General features: G+C 40.2%; 1 protein-coding gene across 1 annotated transcript in view; it reads left to right on the top strand.

Annotated features, from left to right (window-relative positions):
- LOC121389304 (carboxypeptidase B-like) overlaps window positions 1–16,085 on the top strand; it is a 21,420-nt gene extending 5,335 nt beyond the window's left edge. The window contains exons 2-9 of the mRNA XM_041520900.1: window positions 2,409–2,627; window positions 7,522–7,623; window positions 8,218–8,334; window positions 9,584–9,694; window positions 10,822–10,906; window positions 11,660–11,865; window positions 13,327–13,411; window positions 15,836–16,085. Of these exons, the coding sequence (XP_041376834.1) occupies window positions 2,409–2,627; window positions 7,522–7,623; window positions 8,218–8,334; window positions 9,584–9,694; window positions 10,822–10,906; window positions 11,660–11,865; window positions 13,327–13,411; window positions 15,836–16,023 (1,113 nt within the window). The 3' untranslated portion in view covers window positions 16,024–16,085. The remainder of the gene's footprint in view (window positions 1–2,408; window positions 2,628–7,521; window positions 7,624–8,217; window positions 8,335–9,583; window positions 9,695–10,821; window positions 10,907–11,659; window positions 11,866–13,326; window positions 13,412–15,835) is intronic.
- Window positions 16,086–17,905: the final 1,820 nt, after the last annotated feature.

The following is a 17,905-nucleotide window of genomic DNA, read 5'->3' on the forward strand; positions in this document are numbered from 1 at the left end:
CTATATAACCGTAAATAAAATGAGTTGAGTGCGTCGTTAAATAAAACATTTCCTTCTTTCGTAACCGGTCAGTTCTGGAGCGGGACGTAGCCCAGTGATAAAGCGTTCGCTTGATGCGCGGTCGGTCTGGGATCACTTCCTGTCGGTGGGCTCCAGCCAGTGCACCACGACTGGTATATCAAAGGCCGTGGTATGTGGTATCCTGTTCGTGGGATGGTGCATATAAAAGATCCCTTGCTGCTAATCGAAAAGAGTAGCCCATGAAGTGGCGACAGCGGGTTTCCTCTAGCAATATCTGTGTGGTCCTTAATCATATGTCTGACGCCATATTACCGTAAATAAAATGTGTTGAGTGCCTCGTTAAATGAAACATTTCCTTCCTTCAGATTAGCTTTTACTTTATGTTTTTTTTAAAAATCCAAATAAGGTTAAAGCACTCACCTCGGCCATCTGTTCTGGATAGTTAAAAGTTAAAGTTTGTTTTGTTTAACGACATCACTAGAGCACATTGATTTATTAATCATCAACTATTGATTGTCAAACATTTGGTAATTCTGACATATAGTATTAGAGAGATTATTTGTTAAAGAACGTTTTGATATTCTTCAGCAGTAATGCGACACGGGTCATGATCCACTACATGCTAATTGTAATAGCACAAGTGCCTACATATTATCCATACCATTAAACAAAAACTAATATTAGGACATATCACTGGTGTAGCCAGGCTTTTAGATTGGGGGCCAACCCACTATTATGGGGGTGGGGTGGGGGGGGGGGGGCAACCCACACTATGTATGTATACATGTATATGATTTTATAAAATTTAATATAGTAAAAAAAAAAGGTTTTGATCCAGCAGTAGGAGGGCAGTCCCCACCCACCCACCCACCCACCCCACACACACCGCCCCTGTCTCGTACGCTTATGCGATGATTAAGAAATTACTGTGCTCTAGGTGTAGTTAAACAAACTTTATACTACCAAGGTTAGAAACCGAAGCATCCGTAATTAGCCTAGATTCTAGCATTAGTTTAAAGTGCCCTAGTTTTCACTATCAGAACCATTTTTGATAACTGAAATCAAACTTTACTTACATTTTGTTGCTTAGATTATACATTTCCCTACATCCGAAGTGTTTTTATATCACAAAATGCATTTTTTTCATATTTTTAAAAACGCACGTGCGTCTGAGAAGTAACGGTTATAGAGGCGAGTTTTAGTTTGTTTACAAGGTTCCAACGTCATAGACTCTTGTTTCAACCTGTTGTAACTTTATCCAAATGTGTTGCAGGTTTGTAGATTAACTAAACTTAGTGCCATTTTTTTTAAGGGTTGAAACTAGGGTGTGCACCTTTAAATGAGTATGAAACTTTCTCTTTTTTTCCAGACACAAAGTTCTGCGTGTTGTGCCACACACATCTGATCAGCTACAATACCTGGTCTCTCTGCAACAAGACATTGATGTACGATAAATTCAGAATACACATACGCACGAACGCACACATACACAAACAATCACGCACGCACACAAACACACACGGACACACACATACGCGCATACATACAGACGGACACACACGAACGCACGCGCGCACACACACACACACATACGGATACACACAGGGACACACACACACAGACAGACGAACACACACAAAGGGACACACACACACACACACACAGACAGACGGACACACAGGGACACACACAACACAGACAGACGGACACGGACAGACAGTCCCATGATTCCCCTCCCCTAGATCCGCCTTGAGCTGGTTTAGAGCTGTTAATTGCGCTATATCAAAGTTGTTTAATGGCGGTTCGCCGCCAAAATTATGTATCAACTTTTGCTTAGAAATGTGAATAGTATACATGTACCTTCAACTACATGCCTATAGAATTACGACTACCGGTGAATAATTTAAATGACTAATTTATTGGATTATTATTGGTGAATGACCAACTGAAGAGCTCAGTCGAACATTCCATAACGTTATTCCAGGTTATGTTACTGGCCAGTGCGCTGTTTTAACAAACACACCCGTCTTTGACGGCCCTAAACTAGCTGCAGACAGTTAACTTGTCGGATTTCGTGGATTCGTCAATCTCAAAATATTTGTTACGACGTTTAGTCGGAAAGAACGAATCTCTTTCGATAGTCCCGAGTTATTTATGCAAAGATTATGTGTGGGACCGATTAATATGTAATTATTTATCACAAATAAATGTCAAAACGGATACATATGGCACTGAATTGTAATTACATTATACGTTAAAGCACCTATAAGAATTTGGATTTGATTGTGCAAAGTATTTAAAACTAGAAATACCAGTATATTGAATTTAGTCAACTATTTGAGGTAAAATGTGTTTTTTTATTTTTTTATTATTATTTTATGTTTCAGATAGACGTGTGGCATCCTACAGGAGGTGAAGGTCGTCCATTAGACATCCGGGTATCTCCAGCAGCATATCAACACATACTAAACGACTTGCACGTGCGAGGACTCATTCCGGAAATTTTGATACAGGATGTTCAGGTTGCCTATGACAACCAACTGGCATCCAACAGACAATCTTTAACCGCAGGCTTTGCTTACGATAAATACCACAGACTAGACGAGGTATGACAATGGAATCGAAGCCACTGTTTCCCACTAATTCTTGCTGTTATTCCATTCTCCGTCTGACTCTCAAGTGTTAATAATAATATTTAAAAAAAAAAAAAAAAATCATTTGACTCCTTGACGTTGTTAAGAGAATGGAGATAATAATGCACATCGTGAAATGAATTAATGAACCCATGACATTATTACAGCATTTAGGGGCAGGATTTAGTTTAGTCGGTTGAGTGCTCGCTTGAGGTGCTTGCGTCGCAGGATCGAACCACCTCGGTGGATCCATTCGCTGATTGGGTTTTTTCGAGTTCCAAACAGTGCACTACAACTGGTTAAAGGCCGTGGTATGTGTTTTTCTGCCTGTGGGGAAGTGCATATAAAATATCCCTTGCTGCATTAGAAAAAAATGTAGCGGGTTTCCTTTGATGACTACGAGTCAGAATTACCAAATGTTCGACATCCAGTAGCCGATGTTTAATTAATCGATGTGCTCCAGTGGTGTCGTTAAACAAAACCAACTTATTACAGTATTTATTTCACTCGAATCGCCTTTATTACAAATTATCTCTTTTTAACAGGTTGTGAGGCATACGCATCTAGGTGGAAAATTGCTTTTTAAAATATCATACAAACCACTGACAAATCACTACCGGCAACGTGTAATCCACCTCCCCATAGATAAATTAAAATATTTGAAATTTTGAAAAACCGTTAATGGTATTTTTTGTTGTTTGGGGTTTTTGGGGGTTTTTTTGGGGTTTTTTTTTTAGTTGGAAAAACAAACACAAAAATACACAAAAACCAACCTTAAACTTGGTCATCTTTCTCCTGTGAGATAAAGTACACCTAACAGATATATCGGAATGCATATTGCTATTGTTTTTATACTCATTGTTAGTGCCATAATATACTACTCAAAAGAAGTTAAGGGTCAAACATATTTGTGCAAATAAAAATAAGCTAATATGCTAACATTGTGACGACTAATGACAAATTATTTATTTGATGTCTCAAGAACAGAAAACACAAAACAAAAAACCTTTGCTTGGAAACTAGTTTACTACCCAGATGGATAAAGTCATGCACCCCCAAAAATGATGTTCACACATGTAGAAGCGTCAGTAACTGGTGTAGCCACCATTAGCATTCACACATTCTTGACAACGTTGGCGCATGCTGTTAACCAGGCGTTGGAAATAACGTTGAGGAATCGCTTGCCATTCTGCAACTAATTGCTGAGCTAGTTGCTGGAGGTTGACGGCAGGGACGTCATGTGATCGAACTCGCCGCCCAAGTTCATCCCACGCATACTCAATGGGTGACAAGTCTGGTGAATATGCAGGCCAATCCATGTGCTGAAGTCGGTCACCACCCTGGCATGATGAGGTCTTGCGTTGTCCTGGAACCAAGCTCCTGGTTCAATCCGCTGCAGAAGTGGAATTACAAAAGGTTCTACAGTCTCGTTGAGATAACGCTGACCAGTCAAATTTCCATTAATGATGTACAGAGGGGTTCTGTGATTCATGGATATGCCCGCCCACACCATTACACTTCCTCCTCCAAATGGTAGATGTTGAACAACGTTAACATCAGCAAATCTTTCTCCTTGACAACGGTAAACACGAGCCCAGCCATCATTGAACTGGAGCAAGTACCGTGACTCATTTGTGAATAATGTCTCTGACCATTGCCCACGGTTCCACCGGATATGACGTCTGCACCAATCAAGGCGAACCCTTCTGTGACGGGCAAGTAGCTGTGGTCGGACTATAGGACGCCGACATCGCAAACCTTGGTCTCGCAGACGATTCCTAATGGTCTGGTCAGACACATTGTTGCCTGTAGAAGCTCTGAGTTGATCACGAAGACGCCGTCCGGTCACAAAACGCTGTCGCAACGCCGTTATCATCAGGAAACGGCCTTCTCGTGCTGTTGTTGATCGTGGTCTTCCAGAACGGGAGCGATTCTGAATAGAATTAGTCGTCCTGAACCTCTGCCAGAGTCTACCGATAACACTTTGGCTTACATTTAGACGGTGAGCCACAGATCTTTGAGTGTGTCCATCTTGTAGCCAGCCAATGGCCCTTCCCCTGTCTTGCAAACTGAGTTGTCATCGAACCATCTTCAAATTTAATGTGATGATGAAAGGAAAATGCTCATCCTTTTTATTGCTAAAATTGGCATGCATTGAATTACACTCATGCTAAGCACGTGCAAATGGTGAACGAGGTGTCACAGTGGGTGTATCGAGGCAGGTTGTCAGTTTAGTCTATGTTTTTGCTTCAAATCCATGAAAAGGAAATCTTGGTTAACTTAAAAAGTTTCTAAAGATAAGGGCAATGATTGCATGCCCCTTAATAACGTGATGTCTTTAGTCCAAATGACAACACAAAGGTTAATATTCTAACCCTATCTGGCCTAAAAAAACATACTTCCAAAAATTATCAAAACGTTCCTTTGACCCTTAATTTCTTTTGAGTAGTATAGTTATATCATGCATTTTTAAAATTCCGATTTAAAACAGAGATCGTCTTATGAAGATATGGATAAAAATATAATATACATAATCTAAAGAAATGGTTTGAATAATCACGTAAAAGTGTCTTATTTTCCACGGGCCATGCTTGGAACATTTAGAAAATGTAAGAACTACATGTATATGGACTATTGAGGAGTCTTTTTGTCTGCCGGAGAAAAGCCCTTATATTACTAATATCGTGTAAATTTAATTTCATATTTGTGGCGTATTTAAAAAACTGAACAACAGAAATCACAATGTGGATTGTAGGTTGTTACTTCAACAACTCCAACAAGTAACACCGGCCTCGGTGGCGTCGTGGTTAGGCCATCGGTCTACAGGCTGGTAGGTACTGGGTTCGGATCCCAGTCGAAGCATGGGATTTTTAATCCAGATACCGACTCCAAACCCTGAGTGAGTGCTCCGCAAGGCTCAATGGGTAGGTGTAAACCACTTGCACCGACCAGTGATCCATAACTGGTTCAACAAAGGCCATGGTTTGTGCTATCCTGCCTGTGGGAAGCGCAAAAAAAAGATCCCTTGCAGCTAATCGGAAAGAGTAGTCCATGTAGTGGCGACAGCGGGTTTCCTCTCAAAATCTGTGTGGTCCTTAACCATATGTCTGACGCCATATAACCGTAAATAAAATGTGTTGAGTGCGTCGTTAAATAAAACATTTCTTTCTTTCTTTCCAACAAGTAACAATAAGTTGGGGGGGGGGGGGGGGGGCAGGCGAAAATGCCCGAATCGGGGAATAAACCCCATTTAATCGTATTAGCATTACTACCAAACAGCTATACAGGGTTGCAAACGAATCACTACGCATTTTTACATGGGTTACAACTAAACTAATTTTGAGGGTAGAATGATGGAAATACATGGTAAAAAGGTCTCGGGTTAGCACATTTTCTCCGAATATCTTTATAATGTTTGCCCAAATTTGAGGTTTTGCTCCCCCCCCCCCCTGTCTCGTACGCTTATAGATATAATAATGCCTCTCGGATCTTCCAAGTTCCAGTAGAATTCCTGTTTTGCCAGAGAACTTCAAGGCGTGTTCTCTGAAGTTCTGATGTCCATAGGCAATGGACCCGTATTTACAAGACACACGCTAAACACGTTTCCATACAGTGATATTTAGTTGTCATGGTATACCATTTAAGACTACCTGCAATACCCGAGGCAACATTTACAATGCATTGTCTTTTTTATTGCTCGTAAAATATTATTCCATGACACAAATTGGTCTGATTAGCAGGTCGCTAAGTAGAGACCATGTTGATGTATAGATGGCAGACGTCAGATTAACAATTAACTAATTCTTAAAGGGACTGTCCTGAGTTTGCAGCCATTGTAAGATGTTTGCGATAACAGAGCCTTGCTGGCGACTACTATTTCATACTAAATACATTTTCTTGTTTAGAATACCAGTGTCTGTATATCGAATGTGTTTGCAGTCATATACTAATGTTTGTAGCACTCAGTTTTTACTTTAATTCGTAATATATAATTTTTCGTACGTACAAAATTATTGGGAGGTAAAATCCGGTCTGCGCTATTACAAGCATTCTAGGACAACAACAAACACCTTGTAAATACAGACAATGATATTTTAAATAAGAAAATGTATTTAAGTTTTATGTTACGTCATCGAAAAACCTCTATTGGTCGGAAACTCAGGTCTGTCCCTTTAATATAAATATATAAACTGTATTGTTGCAAAGTTGAAAATGTAGCATTGGGATATTACGGCGCCCTGATTCTTTCTTCACTCGCGCCTGGTTATTTATGTTAAGCTCAGACTACCAACTGCCAGCAGAAAGTTGGCCAACGTTCTGCTTCTACGACTGTCCAGTTGCTAGTCTGAACACCCTTACAACTCGATTCTCGTCGTATAACCCATTAGATGTTAATCTGAAAGCACCCGTCGTAAATCAGGAGATGGGGACATTACAACGTAACCGTCCAGTTGGCCAACATCGTCGTAACAGTTGGCAGTTTGATATTAGCATTAGGCTTAGTATGACTCCAATGTTAAAAAAAAAGAAGTTTTATTTAACGACGCACTCAACACATTTTATTTACGCTTATATGGCGTCAGACATATGGTTAATGACCACACGGATATTGAGAGAGGAAACCCGCTGTCGCCACTTCATGGGCTACTCTTTTCTATATTTTATATGCACCATCCCACAGACAGGGTAGTACATACCACGGCCTTTGATATACCAGTCGTGGTGCACTGGCTGGAACGAGAAATAGCCCAATGGGCCCACCGACGGGGGTCGATCCCAAACTGACCGCGCATACAGCGAGCGCTTTACTACTTGCCTACGTCCCGGCCCGGCTCCAATGTTAATGATTTCATGCCGTGTGTTTCAGATAAACGACTGGATCGTAAATATCACTGGAGAGTACAAACATCTTGCCACACCGTTCGTCATCACCAAGTCTTTTGAAGAACGAGAAATCCACGCCATTAAGGTCCAGTATTCCACTGTCATATGTTTCGTACCCCACCCCTTCATGCGCAATGCGATTTAAATAAATATATATATTACCAGAGGAGCACGACTCGATTCCCCCTTAAAATTTCGCTCACCACAGTCGGCTCCCCCTCCCTCCTCCCCCCCGCCCCGATCAATGCGAATTGTTTGGGTTTTTTGTTTTTTTAAATCGCTCGCTAGTCTAGACCGTCTCTTGTATAATTTCACGCACGCACGCCTGCTTTATTTGTTACACGTATCTTAGCATGTTAACGTTGTAAAACGAAACGCACTTGCACGCATACACAAGCTAATAAACAAGGTCACAATAGAACCGCAATGAAAACAGCCCGTAGGAACGATATATGAACGGGGGGGGGGGGGGGGGGGGGGGGCAGGGGGCACAATGTCTAGTGAGGGGGCACGTTCTCTAGTGGGCACAAGCGACGTTTGTATCTTTATTTGTATTATAGGACCAAAAAAAACGTACATTTTCGTGCTTAAATGGGGAGTACAGTCATTCTCCCCCGGTTCCCACGGATCTAATGAGTGAGTGAATTGATATGATTTCTTAATTACGTTTTCACTACAGATATCGGCTCCTGGCAACACCGACGACGACAGCTCGCGACCAGCGATATTCATTGAGGGAGGAATTCACGCCAGGGAATGGATATCTCCCGCCACGGTCATATACATGACGAACCAGGTCGGCCTTCACCTTTGACGTGTGTGATCAGTCGGGTCACGTGAACGTGTCGTGAAGTTATTGAACACCCTCCGTTTAACTATTTCTTATAATTCACTATGAAATATCAAAGTAATATTTTAGAAGTAAAATACGTTTTGTTAAATGATGTTCTTTTCAAAGTGCATGCATATACAAGCAAAGCCGACATGTCTATGATTCTGGAAGAGAAGTGGTTTCATTAGGGTTATATAACATCCTAGGACTTCTCAAGACTTCAATTTATTTTATGGTGGGGCAGGATATGCTCACCTTTCACTTTCGCGAACACCTGCAACAAGTCCAGCCAGCCAGCCAAACTAACGTTTGCGAACTATTTCGCCTGGTTTCCGAAGTAGTAATTCGGTTTTACTGTGTTGCGTAAAATCCTGTGTAGCGGACGTTAGCGACAACGTGTTATCTGAACTTATCCCAGATATCATTACGGTTTTTACAGTGATTAATGAGTAGCCTACGTGCTATCAACTCCATTTAGCTCTATCCTATGCACGTTTTGGGATTTCTAAACTAGTCTTGGGTGTGGCAGTCCTCCTACAGACGGTACAAGAGAGATGAAAGATCCTGTTACGGATCTCCTAGAGTGGCATTCCTTCCAAGGACGATCGTTCTAGCCAGTGGATTACGACTGGTATATCAAATACCGTGGTATGTGCTATCCTGTCTGTGGGATGGTGCACATAAAAGATCCATTGCTACTAATGGAAAAATTTAGAGGATTTCATCTGAGACTATATGTCAAATTTATTAAATGTTTGACATTCAATAGCCAATGATTAATAAAGCAATGTATTCTAATTGTATCGTTAATTAAACAAAAGAAACTTTTTAACTTTTCCTAAGAACGAGCACCTGATAGTGGAACATGGATGTTATGGTGCCTAAAACGTCCTTTCGACTCTGCCTTGTGCACAGATACGATTTTGATCAGGAAATACAGTTTTGTCGTTCAGGTTGTAAAAATGTAAAAGCAATTATGCATCCTGATGCTCGAATCTGGGGTTGGGTTGGGCGGGTGTGGCATACCACCACGTGTGCGTCAAAACGAAAAGAAAAAACAAGAGTGTCGTTCTGCAATTCAAAACTATTTCGTTAGAAGACGCCTCCAACCTCCGGTAGTATCATGTTATATTATGTCCACAACATCCACATTTTAACATTATCTCAGTGTATGACATTGTGTTGCTATACTGTAAATTGTTGAATGTTTCAGCTTCTATCTGGCTATGCAAATAATAGTGACATCAAAGAGATACTGAACACTTTCACCTGGTATATCCTTCCTGTCTTTAACGTAGATGGATACGAGTTCACCTGGTCTAAGGTAAATCCATTTAATTAATTTGTATACAAGTTTAACTGTCCTGAAGTAAAACAAGTTTACCTGGTCTAAGGTAAAACCATTTAATTAACTTATATACAAGTTTACCTGTTTCAAAGTAAACTTATTTAATTTGTATACAAGTTTACCTTTTCTGAGGTAAAACCATTTAATTAACTTATATACAAGTTTATCTGGTCTGAGGTAAAACCATTTAATTAACTTGTATACAAGTTCACCTGGTGCAAGGTAAAACCATTTAATTAATTTGTATACCAGTTTACCTGATTCAAGGTAACACCATCTAAATGGTGTGCAATAAAACTATTTAGTTAAAATTACAGACCCTAGTTTTCAAACACTACGACATATCACTATTAAAGACGTTTTTTGATCATTTAAAGTAGAACTTACATTTTATTATTTAGACTATTCATCTTCGAGTAGTGTTGGTATAAAGTGCTCCTACTGGCAGTAGCTAGTGGGAATTTCCCTATTATCTCAGTTGGTAGAGCACTGGACTGTCTTATGGAGAGACTGTTGTTTGAATCCCCTCAGTGGAGGTTTATTTTTATTTTTTGTTACATTTGGAACCGACGTAGGGACTGGGTGTGTTGTTAACACAAGAATACAATTATACAACAATATTACTGTTATAATCCATAATAGGCAACTGCCCATGGCGTGTGTGTGTGTGTGTGTGTGTGTGTGTGTGTGTGTGTGTATGGGGAGGGGAGTATGTAGTAGCGTTGGTATAAAGTGCTCTTACTGGCAGTAGCTAGTGGACATTTCCCTATTAGCTCAGTTGGTAGAGCCCTGGACTGTCGTACTGAGAGTCTCTGGTTCGAATCCCTTCGGTGAAGGTAGATTTTTCTGTTACATAAGTAGTATGGAGGCCTTTTGAGAATCGTGACCGGTCATTATAATTCTCAGCAGCCCCCCCCCCCCCCCCCCAATACTTACATACAGATGAAGTGGTTCTGGTCATCCAGATTTTTGTATACCCTAAAATACATTTTTGATAATTCGGAAAACGCACGTTCGTCCGAGAAGTAATGGTTATTGAGACAAGCTATGTAATTTGTGCACATAGTAGAATACGCACCTTTAATAGTGTGTTTAACTTTTAGGATCGAATGTGGCGGAAGACGAGAAGTAGACATGGTGTTTGTCTAGGAGTGGATCCCAACAGAAACTGGGACTATGAGTGGGGAAGTAGGTTTTAATAAGTTTACACTAGCTAATATAGGGGAGGGGTGAACCTTCAATTCCCACATATATTTATGGATTATTCTGAAAATGGACAATGCAAAAATACTGGTGTATTAGTTAATATTTTATTTGCAGTAGATAAATAGAGGACTCGTGAAGGTAAAACTCGTGAAGTTTGGAATCATATCACACTCGTCGCGCAAGCGCGACTCGTGAGATATGATTGCAAACTTCACTCGATGAGATATAAATCATATTTGACAAAAAACTTGAAATTTTCTATTTATTATATAACTTTTGGCAATTTACCTTTATTTTTAAAATACCAGCAGCAAAATAATTCCGGCTTTCTTACAGTGAAGATAATACTTTCTACAGTGACAATAACATATTTTAGAGTGAAATAGTGAAATTTTCACTCTAAAATGTGTTGTCATCACTGAGTGACTGATAACACTTTTATTTCACTGATATTTTAAGATATTGCACTAAATGTTATATAATAAAGGTTAATATACGAGTTAGGTAGTTATTATCAAATTTATGTTCCTCGTGGGCCCAAACACCCTTACACACAGGATCTCTCTCTCTCTCTCTCTCTCTCTCTCTCTCTCTCTCTCTCTCTCTCTCTCTCTCTCTCTCTCTCTCTCTCTCTCTCTCTCTCTCTCTCTCTCTCATTGTTTTTATATTTATTTTAGAAACCTTTACTGTTGATTCTATATTGTTCTGTTGTTATATTTTTCACCTGACCTACAGAACACGGCGGATCTAGCCCGAATCCTTGTAGTGAAACGTACCGGGGACCAAAGCCCTTCTCCGAGCCCAGCGTCAGGGGCGTGGCCGAGTACATTCAGGAGATCAAGGAGCCTGTTAGGGGATTTATCGACTTTCACAGCTTCTCCCAGCTCTGGATGACGCCGTGGGGGTACACACACGACCAGCCTAAAGACTTCAAACAGCAGGTGTGCGGAATCAAAGAATCATAGAAGAAGGAAGGAAATGTTTTATTTAACGACGCACTCAACACATTTTATTTACGGTTATATGGCGTCGGACATATGATTAAGGACCACGCAGATAGTGAGAGAGGAATCCCGCTGTCGCCACTTCATGGGCTACTCTTTTCGATTAGCAGCAAGGGATCTTTTATATGCACCATCCCACAGACAGGATAACACATACCACGGCCTTTGATATACCAGTAGTGGTGCACTGGCTGGAGCGAGAAATAGCCCAATGGGCCCACCGACGGGGATCGATCTCACACCGACCGCGCATCGAGCGAACGCTGTACCATTTATTTTTATTTTTGTTGGGGGGGGGGGGGTTCCTCTTTTTTTCTACAAATATTTATCTTTCGACTCAAGTGATGGTTTTTATAACACCACGACTTTCAAATTAAACTGATATGTGTTTTTATGTTTAACGACACCACTAGAGCACATTGATTTATTAATCAACGGCTAATGGATGTCAAATATTTGGTCATTTGACATATAGTCTCAAAGAGGAAACCTGCTACATTTCTCCATTAGTAGCAACATATATTTTATATGCACAATCCCACGGACGGGGTGATGCATATAAAATATCCCTTGCTACTAATGGAAAAGTGTAGCGGGTTTCCTCTCTAAGACACATCCAATAGACGATGATTTAATGATTGAATGTACGCAAACGATTATCTTCTCGGAACAGAATGATTATTATGAATATTAATCATTATTTGAATGTATGTCATTATGTTAATTATTATTTAAATGTATGTAATTATGTTAATCATTATGGGAATGTATATCACTGTATTAATCGATCATTCCATGAATATTAATCATTATTTAAATGTATGTAATTATGTTAATCATTATGGGAATGTATATCACTGTGTTAATCGATCAATCCATGAATATTCATCATTATTTATACTTATGTCCTCTATTACTGATTTTTGTTTCTTACTTATGTCCGTAAGAAGAAACTTTTTAGGGTCTTTTCTCGTTTTGAAAATAAAAACGGAAAATAGCATGTACGGATTTTCATTTTAAGTAGTTTGGCAGAGCTGTAAGAGCGCTCAGACTAGCAAATGGACAGTCGTAGAATTTGTGAGAGCAGAAAGTTAGCCAACTTTGTTGTGGCAGTTTGTAGTCTGATCCTAGCATAACATTGTATTTTATGTAAATTACATTAGATATAAAACTGTACATAAATCGAATCATGTCACGTTATGGGAAGAAATTTCAACTAGCTTACTTATTCTTATTCTTTATAATATATATTGTCATGTTGAAAAACTTATGAAGCAAAGAAAATAAATGATAAGTAAATATATACACGAAAGAAAAAAGTAACAAAACAACATTACCAAAGAAACTAAATGTCTTCGAGATTGTAGCTTTAATTAAAGACACGTGCTTGTATTTCAGGATCAGTCGTCAGTATCGGCGGTGAAAGCTCTGGAATCAGTTTCAGGGACCTCCTATGAACACGGAACTATCGCTAATACAATCTGTACGTATTGTTATACGACCTATGAACAGGAAACTATGGCTAATACAATCTGTACGTATTGTTATACGACCTATGAACAGGAAACTATGGCTAATACAATCTGTACGTATTGTTATACGACCTATGAACAGGAAACTATGGCTAATACAATCTGTACGTATTGTTATACGACCTATGAACAAGGAACTTTCGCTAATACAGTATGTACGTATTGTTATACGACCTATGAACACGGAACTTTCGCTAATACAGTATGTACGTATTGTTATACGACCTATGAACACGGAACTTTCGCTAATAAAGTATGTACGTATTGTTATACGACCTATGAACAGGAAACTATGGCTACGTAATACAGGATCTGTCGCTAATACAGTATGTACGTATTGTTATACGACCTATGAACAGGAAACTATGGCTAATACAATCTGTACGTATTGTTATACGACCTATGAACAAGGAACTTTCGCTAATACAGTATGTACTTATTGTTATACGACCTATGAACACGGAACTTTCGCTAATAAAGTATGTACGTATTGTTATACGACCTATGAACAGGAAACTATGGCTAATACAATCTGTACGTATTGCTGTTATACGACCTATGAACAGGAAACTATGGCTAATACAATCTGTACGTATTGTTATACGACCTATGAACAGGAAACTATGGCTAATATAATCTGTACGTATTGTTATATGACCTATGAACAAGGAACTTTCGCTAATACAGTATGTACTTATTGTTATACGACCTATGAACACGGAACTTTCGCTAATAAAGTATGTACGTATTGTTATACGACCTATGAACAGGAAACTATCGCTAATACAATCTGTACGTATTGTTATACGATCTATGAACACGGAACTATCGCTACTTCAATATGTACGTATTGTTATACGATCGTTACATACGGAACTATCGCTAATACAATATGTATGCATTGTTATACGACTCATGAACACGGAACTATCGCTAATATTATATGTACGTATTGTTGTACGACCTATGAACACGGAACTATCGCTAATAATATATGTATTGTTACACGACCTATGAACACGGAACTACCGCTAATATTATATATACGTATTGTTACACAACCTATGAACATGGAACTATCGCTAATACAATCTGTACGTATTGTTGCACGATCTACGAACACGGAACTATCGTTAATACTGTTTGTACGTATTGTTATACGACCTATGAACAGGAAACTATGGCTAATACAATCTGTACGTATTGTTATACGACCTATGAACAAGGAGCGTTCGCTAATACAGTATGTACGTATTGTTATACGACTTATGAACACGGAGCTATTGCTAATACTGTCTATACGCATTGTAACACGACCTATGAACACGGAACTATTGCTAATACTGTCTATACGCATTGTAACACGACCTATGAACACGGAGCTATTGCTGATGCTGTCTATACGCATTGTAACACGACCTATGAACACGGAACTATCGCTGATACTGTATATGCGTATTGTAACACGACCCATGAACACGGAGCTATTGCTAATACTGTCTATACGCATTCTAACACGACCTATGAACACAGAGCTATCGCTGATACTGTATATGCGTATTGTAACACGACCTATGAACACGGAACTATCGCTGATACTGTATATGCGTATTGTAACACGACCCATGAACATGGACCTATCGTAATACCATATATGTACGAGGAAGGGTTAAAGGCTTAAAGCGTGTATTTTTTGCAAACACTTCTCAAAGGAATTATCTCGTTCCACTAAACAGAGCAAATAGCGGTGTTTCACGGTACAGTATCGGCTTTGTCTTTGACTCTACTTAGAGTGTAATAAAGTTCTGTTCTGTTATGTTCTGCACAGATAGCCTACGGGGAGTGGGACATAGCCCTGTGGTAAAGCGCTCGCTTGATACGCGGTCGGTTTGGGATCGATCCCCGTCGGTGTGCTCATTGGGCTATTTCTCGCTCTAGCCCGTTTACCACAACTGATATATGAAAGGCCGTGGTATGTGCTATCCTGTCTGTGAGATGGTGCATATAAAATATTTCTTGCTACTAAAGGAAAAATTTAGCGGGGTTCCTCTATGTCAAAATTTACCAAACTGTTCACATCCAATAGCCGATGATTAATAAATCAATGTGCTCTAGTCAGTGGCGTAGGCGGGGATAGCCACGGGAGTCATGTTCCCACCTCCCCCAATTAAACCCTTTTTTAAACTATTAAATTGTATGAAATCATATATACACACATGCATACATACATACATACATACATACATACATACATTATACATACATAATGTGGGTTGCCACCATCACCCCACACCCCTACTATAAAATCCTGACTATGCCAGTGACTCTATAGTGATATCGTTAAACAAAATTAATTTTGTGTTGGCCTGTTACAGACGTCGCCGACGGCAACAGCGTGGACTGGGTGTACGGCAAGCTGGGGGTGAAGTATTCGGCGGCGGTCGAGCTGAGGGACAGGGGAGAGTACGGATTCCTGCTGCCAGCCAATCAGATCGTACCGTGTGGGAACGAGACATTACAAGCTCTCCTCGCATTCGCCAAGTTTATTAAAAACAATCCGTGAACAGCCTCTCATTGGTCGGAATAAAAACTATGAATATTAATGAGTGAATAAAACTATGAATATTAATGAGTGAATAAAACTATGAATATTCATGAGTGAATAAAAATAATGAATATTAACGATTTGTTAATATTAATACTGAACCATAACGTGTTGACTTTATATCATTTACTTTATATCAGTTTAACGTAGCCCAGTGGTAAAGCGCTCGCTTGATGCGCGATCGGTTTGGGATCGATCACCATCGTAGCGTAGCGTAAACTCTATTAACGTGCCTCTATCCAATTAAGGTTCAGGCACGTCTCTCCCACACCCAGTCTCTGGCATGGCCAGTGGTCGAGTGTGGCACAGATAATTTACTTATTAATGGGGACATTTTGAATTATTTATAAAACGGCATAGGGGGGATTTTGATGCGTCGTTGAAATAACCTATGGTATTTAAATAAAAATTAATTTTAATTACTTTAGTGTGACGCCTGTTTTTGACTGGGCATTTCCAAACAGGTAAATGAAACAATGAAAATTTACACAATTTATATGCCCTTAAAAAGATTAAGATTGAAAAAGATTAAAGGGTAATTCCGGGTGCCAAAAAAGATTAATATACATTTTTTTAAATATACCCTGGACTCATCCAGAACTATGCCTTCCGGCCAAGACCAAAGTGAAAAACCCGCCCCAAAAGAAGAACCCAGCACCAAATCGACTCCAAAAAGGAGACGAGACGCCCCGGACCTACCCTGCCCCAACCACGGGTGGACTGGATAAAAACACCCGAGGATATTTATTTAATTAAAAACATCTACCCCCATACACAATTTATTATTAAAATATATTAAAAAGAGAAATAAAAATAAAAAATAAACCTCTAGGTTAAAAGACATATTATATACTCTTCAAAAAAAGAAACGCAAAAGGGTACAAATGGGTTATAACTCCGATTTTATGTTTCCTACCGGTTCATGCTTTGTGAATATAAGGTCATTGCATGTCCCAAACACATTCCCACGGTTACATTCGATAAAACGCAGCTACTGTACAATAAAGTTCCAAAATGTGAATATTCGCAAAAACGCAGCCACGTGCAAACCATGTCACCACTGCACGTGCGTTGTCTGCACGTGCAACATGAACACCGACAGTATAAAAGTGCAGGGTGTTCGCTTGCCTGGCCTCTGTATCTGGCCGACAGTTGACAATCCAGGACATGCCACAGTCTCAGTGAACCGCAGAGAAACAATGCCATCGGCCGACTAGACGCAGGCGAATCCAGAACGGCCGTTGCCAGGGCATTCCATGTGTCCCCAAGCACCATCTCCAGACTGTGGGACCGTTACCAGCAACATGGATCAACACGTGACCTCCCTAGATCCGGTCGACCACGGGTCACTACCCCCGGGCAGGACCGCTACATCCGGGTACGCCACCTTCGGGAACGATTGACTACTGCCACCTCCACAGCCGCAGCAATACCAGGTTTGCGCAGGATATCCGACCAGACCGTACGGAACCGCCTACGTGAGGTAGGAATTCGTGCCAGACGTCCAGTTCGAGGTGTCATCTTAACACCACAACACCGTCGACTCCGACTGCAGTGGTGCCAGATTCATCGACAATGGCCTCAACTGCGATGGAGACAGGTGTGGTTCAGTGACGAGTCCCGATTTCTGCTCCGACGTCATGATGGAAGATGTCGCGTGTATAGGCGTCGTGGTGAACGTTATGCGGCAAACTGCGTGCAGGAAGTGGACAGATTCGGCGGGGGTAGTGTCATGGTGTGGGCAGCCATCTCACACACTGGCAGAACTGACCTGGTCCACGTGCAGGGCAACCTGAATGCACAGGGCTACATTGACCAGATCCTCCGGCCACACATCGTT

The sequence above is a fragment of the Gigantopelta aegis genome, chromosome 14 (genome assembly GCF_016097555.1).
Source record: "Gigantopelta aegis isolate Gae_Host chromosome 14, Gae_host_genome, whole genome shotgun sequence".
Taxonomy (NCBI): domain Eukaryota; kingdom Metazoa; phylum Mollusca; class Gastropoda; order Neomphalida; family Peltospiridae; genus Gigantopelta; species Gigantopelta aegis.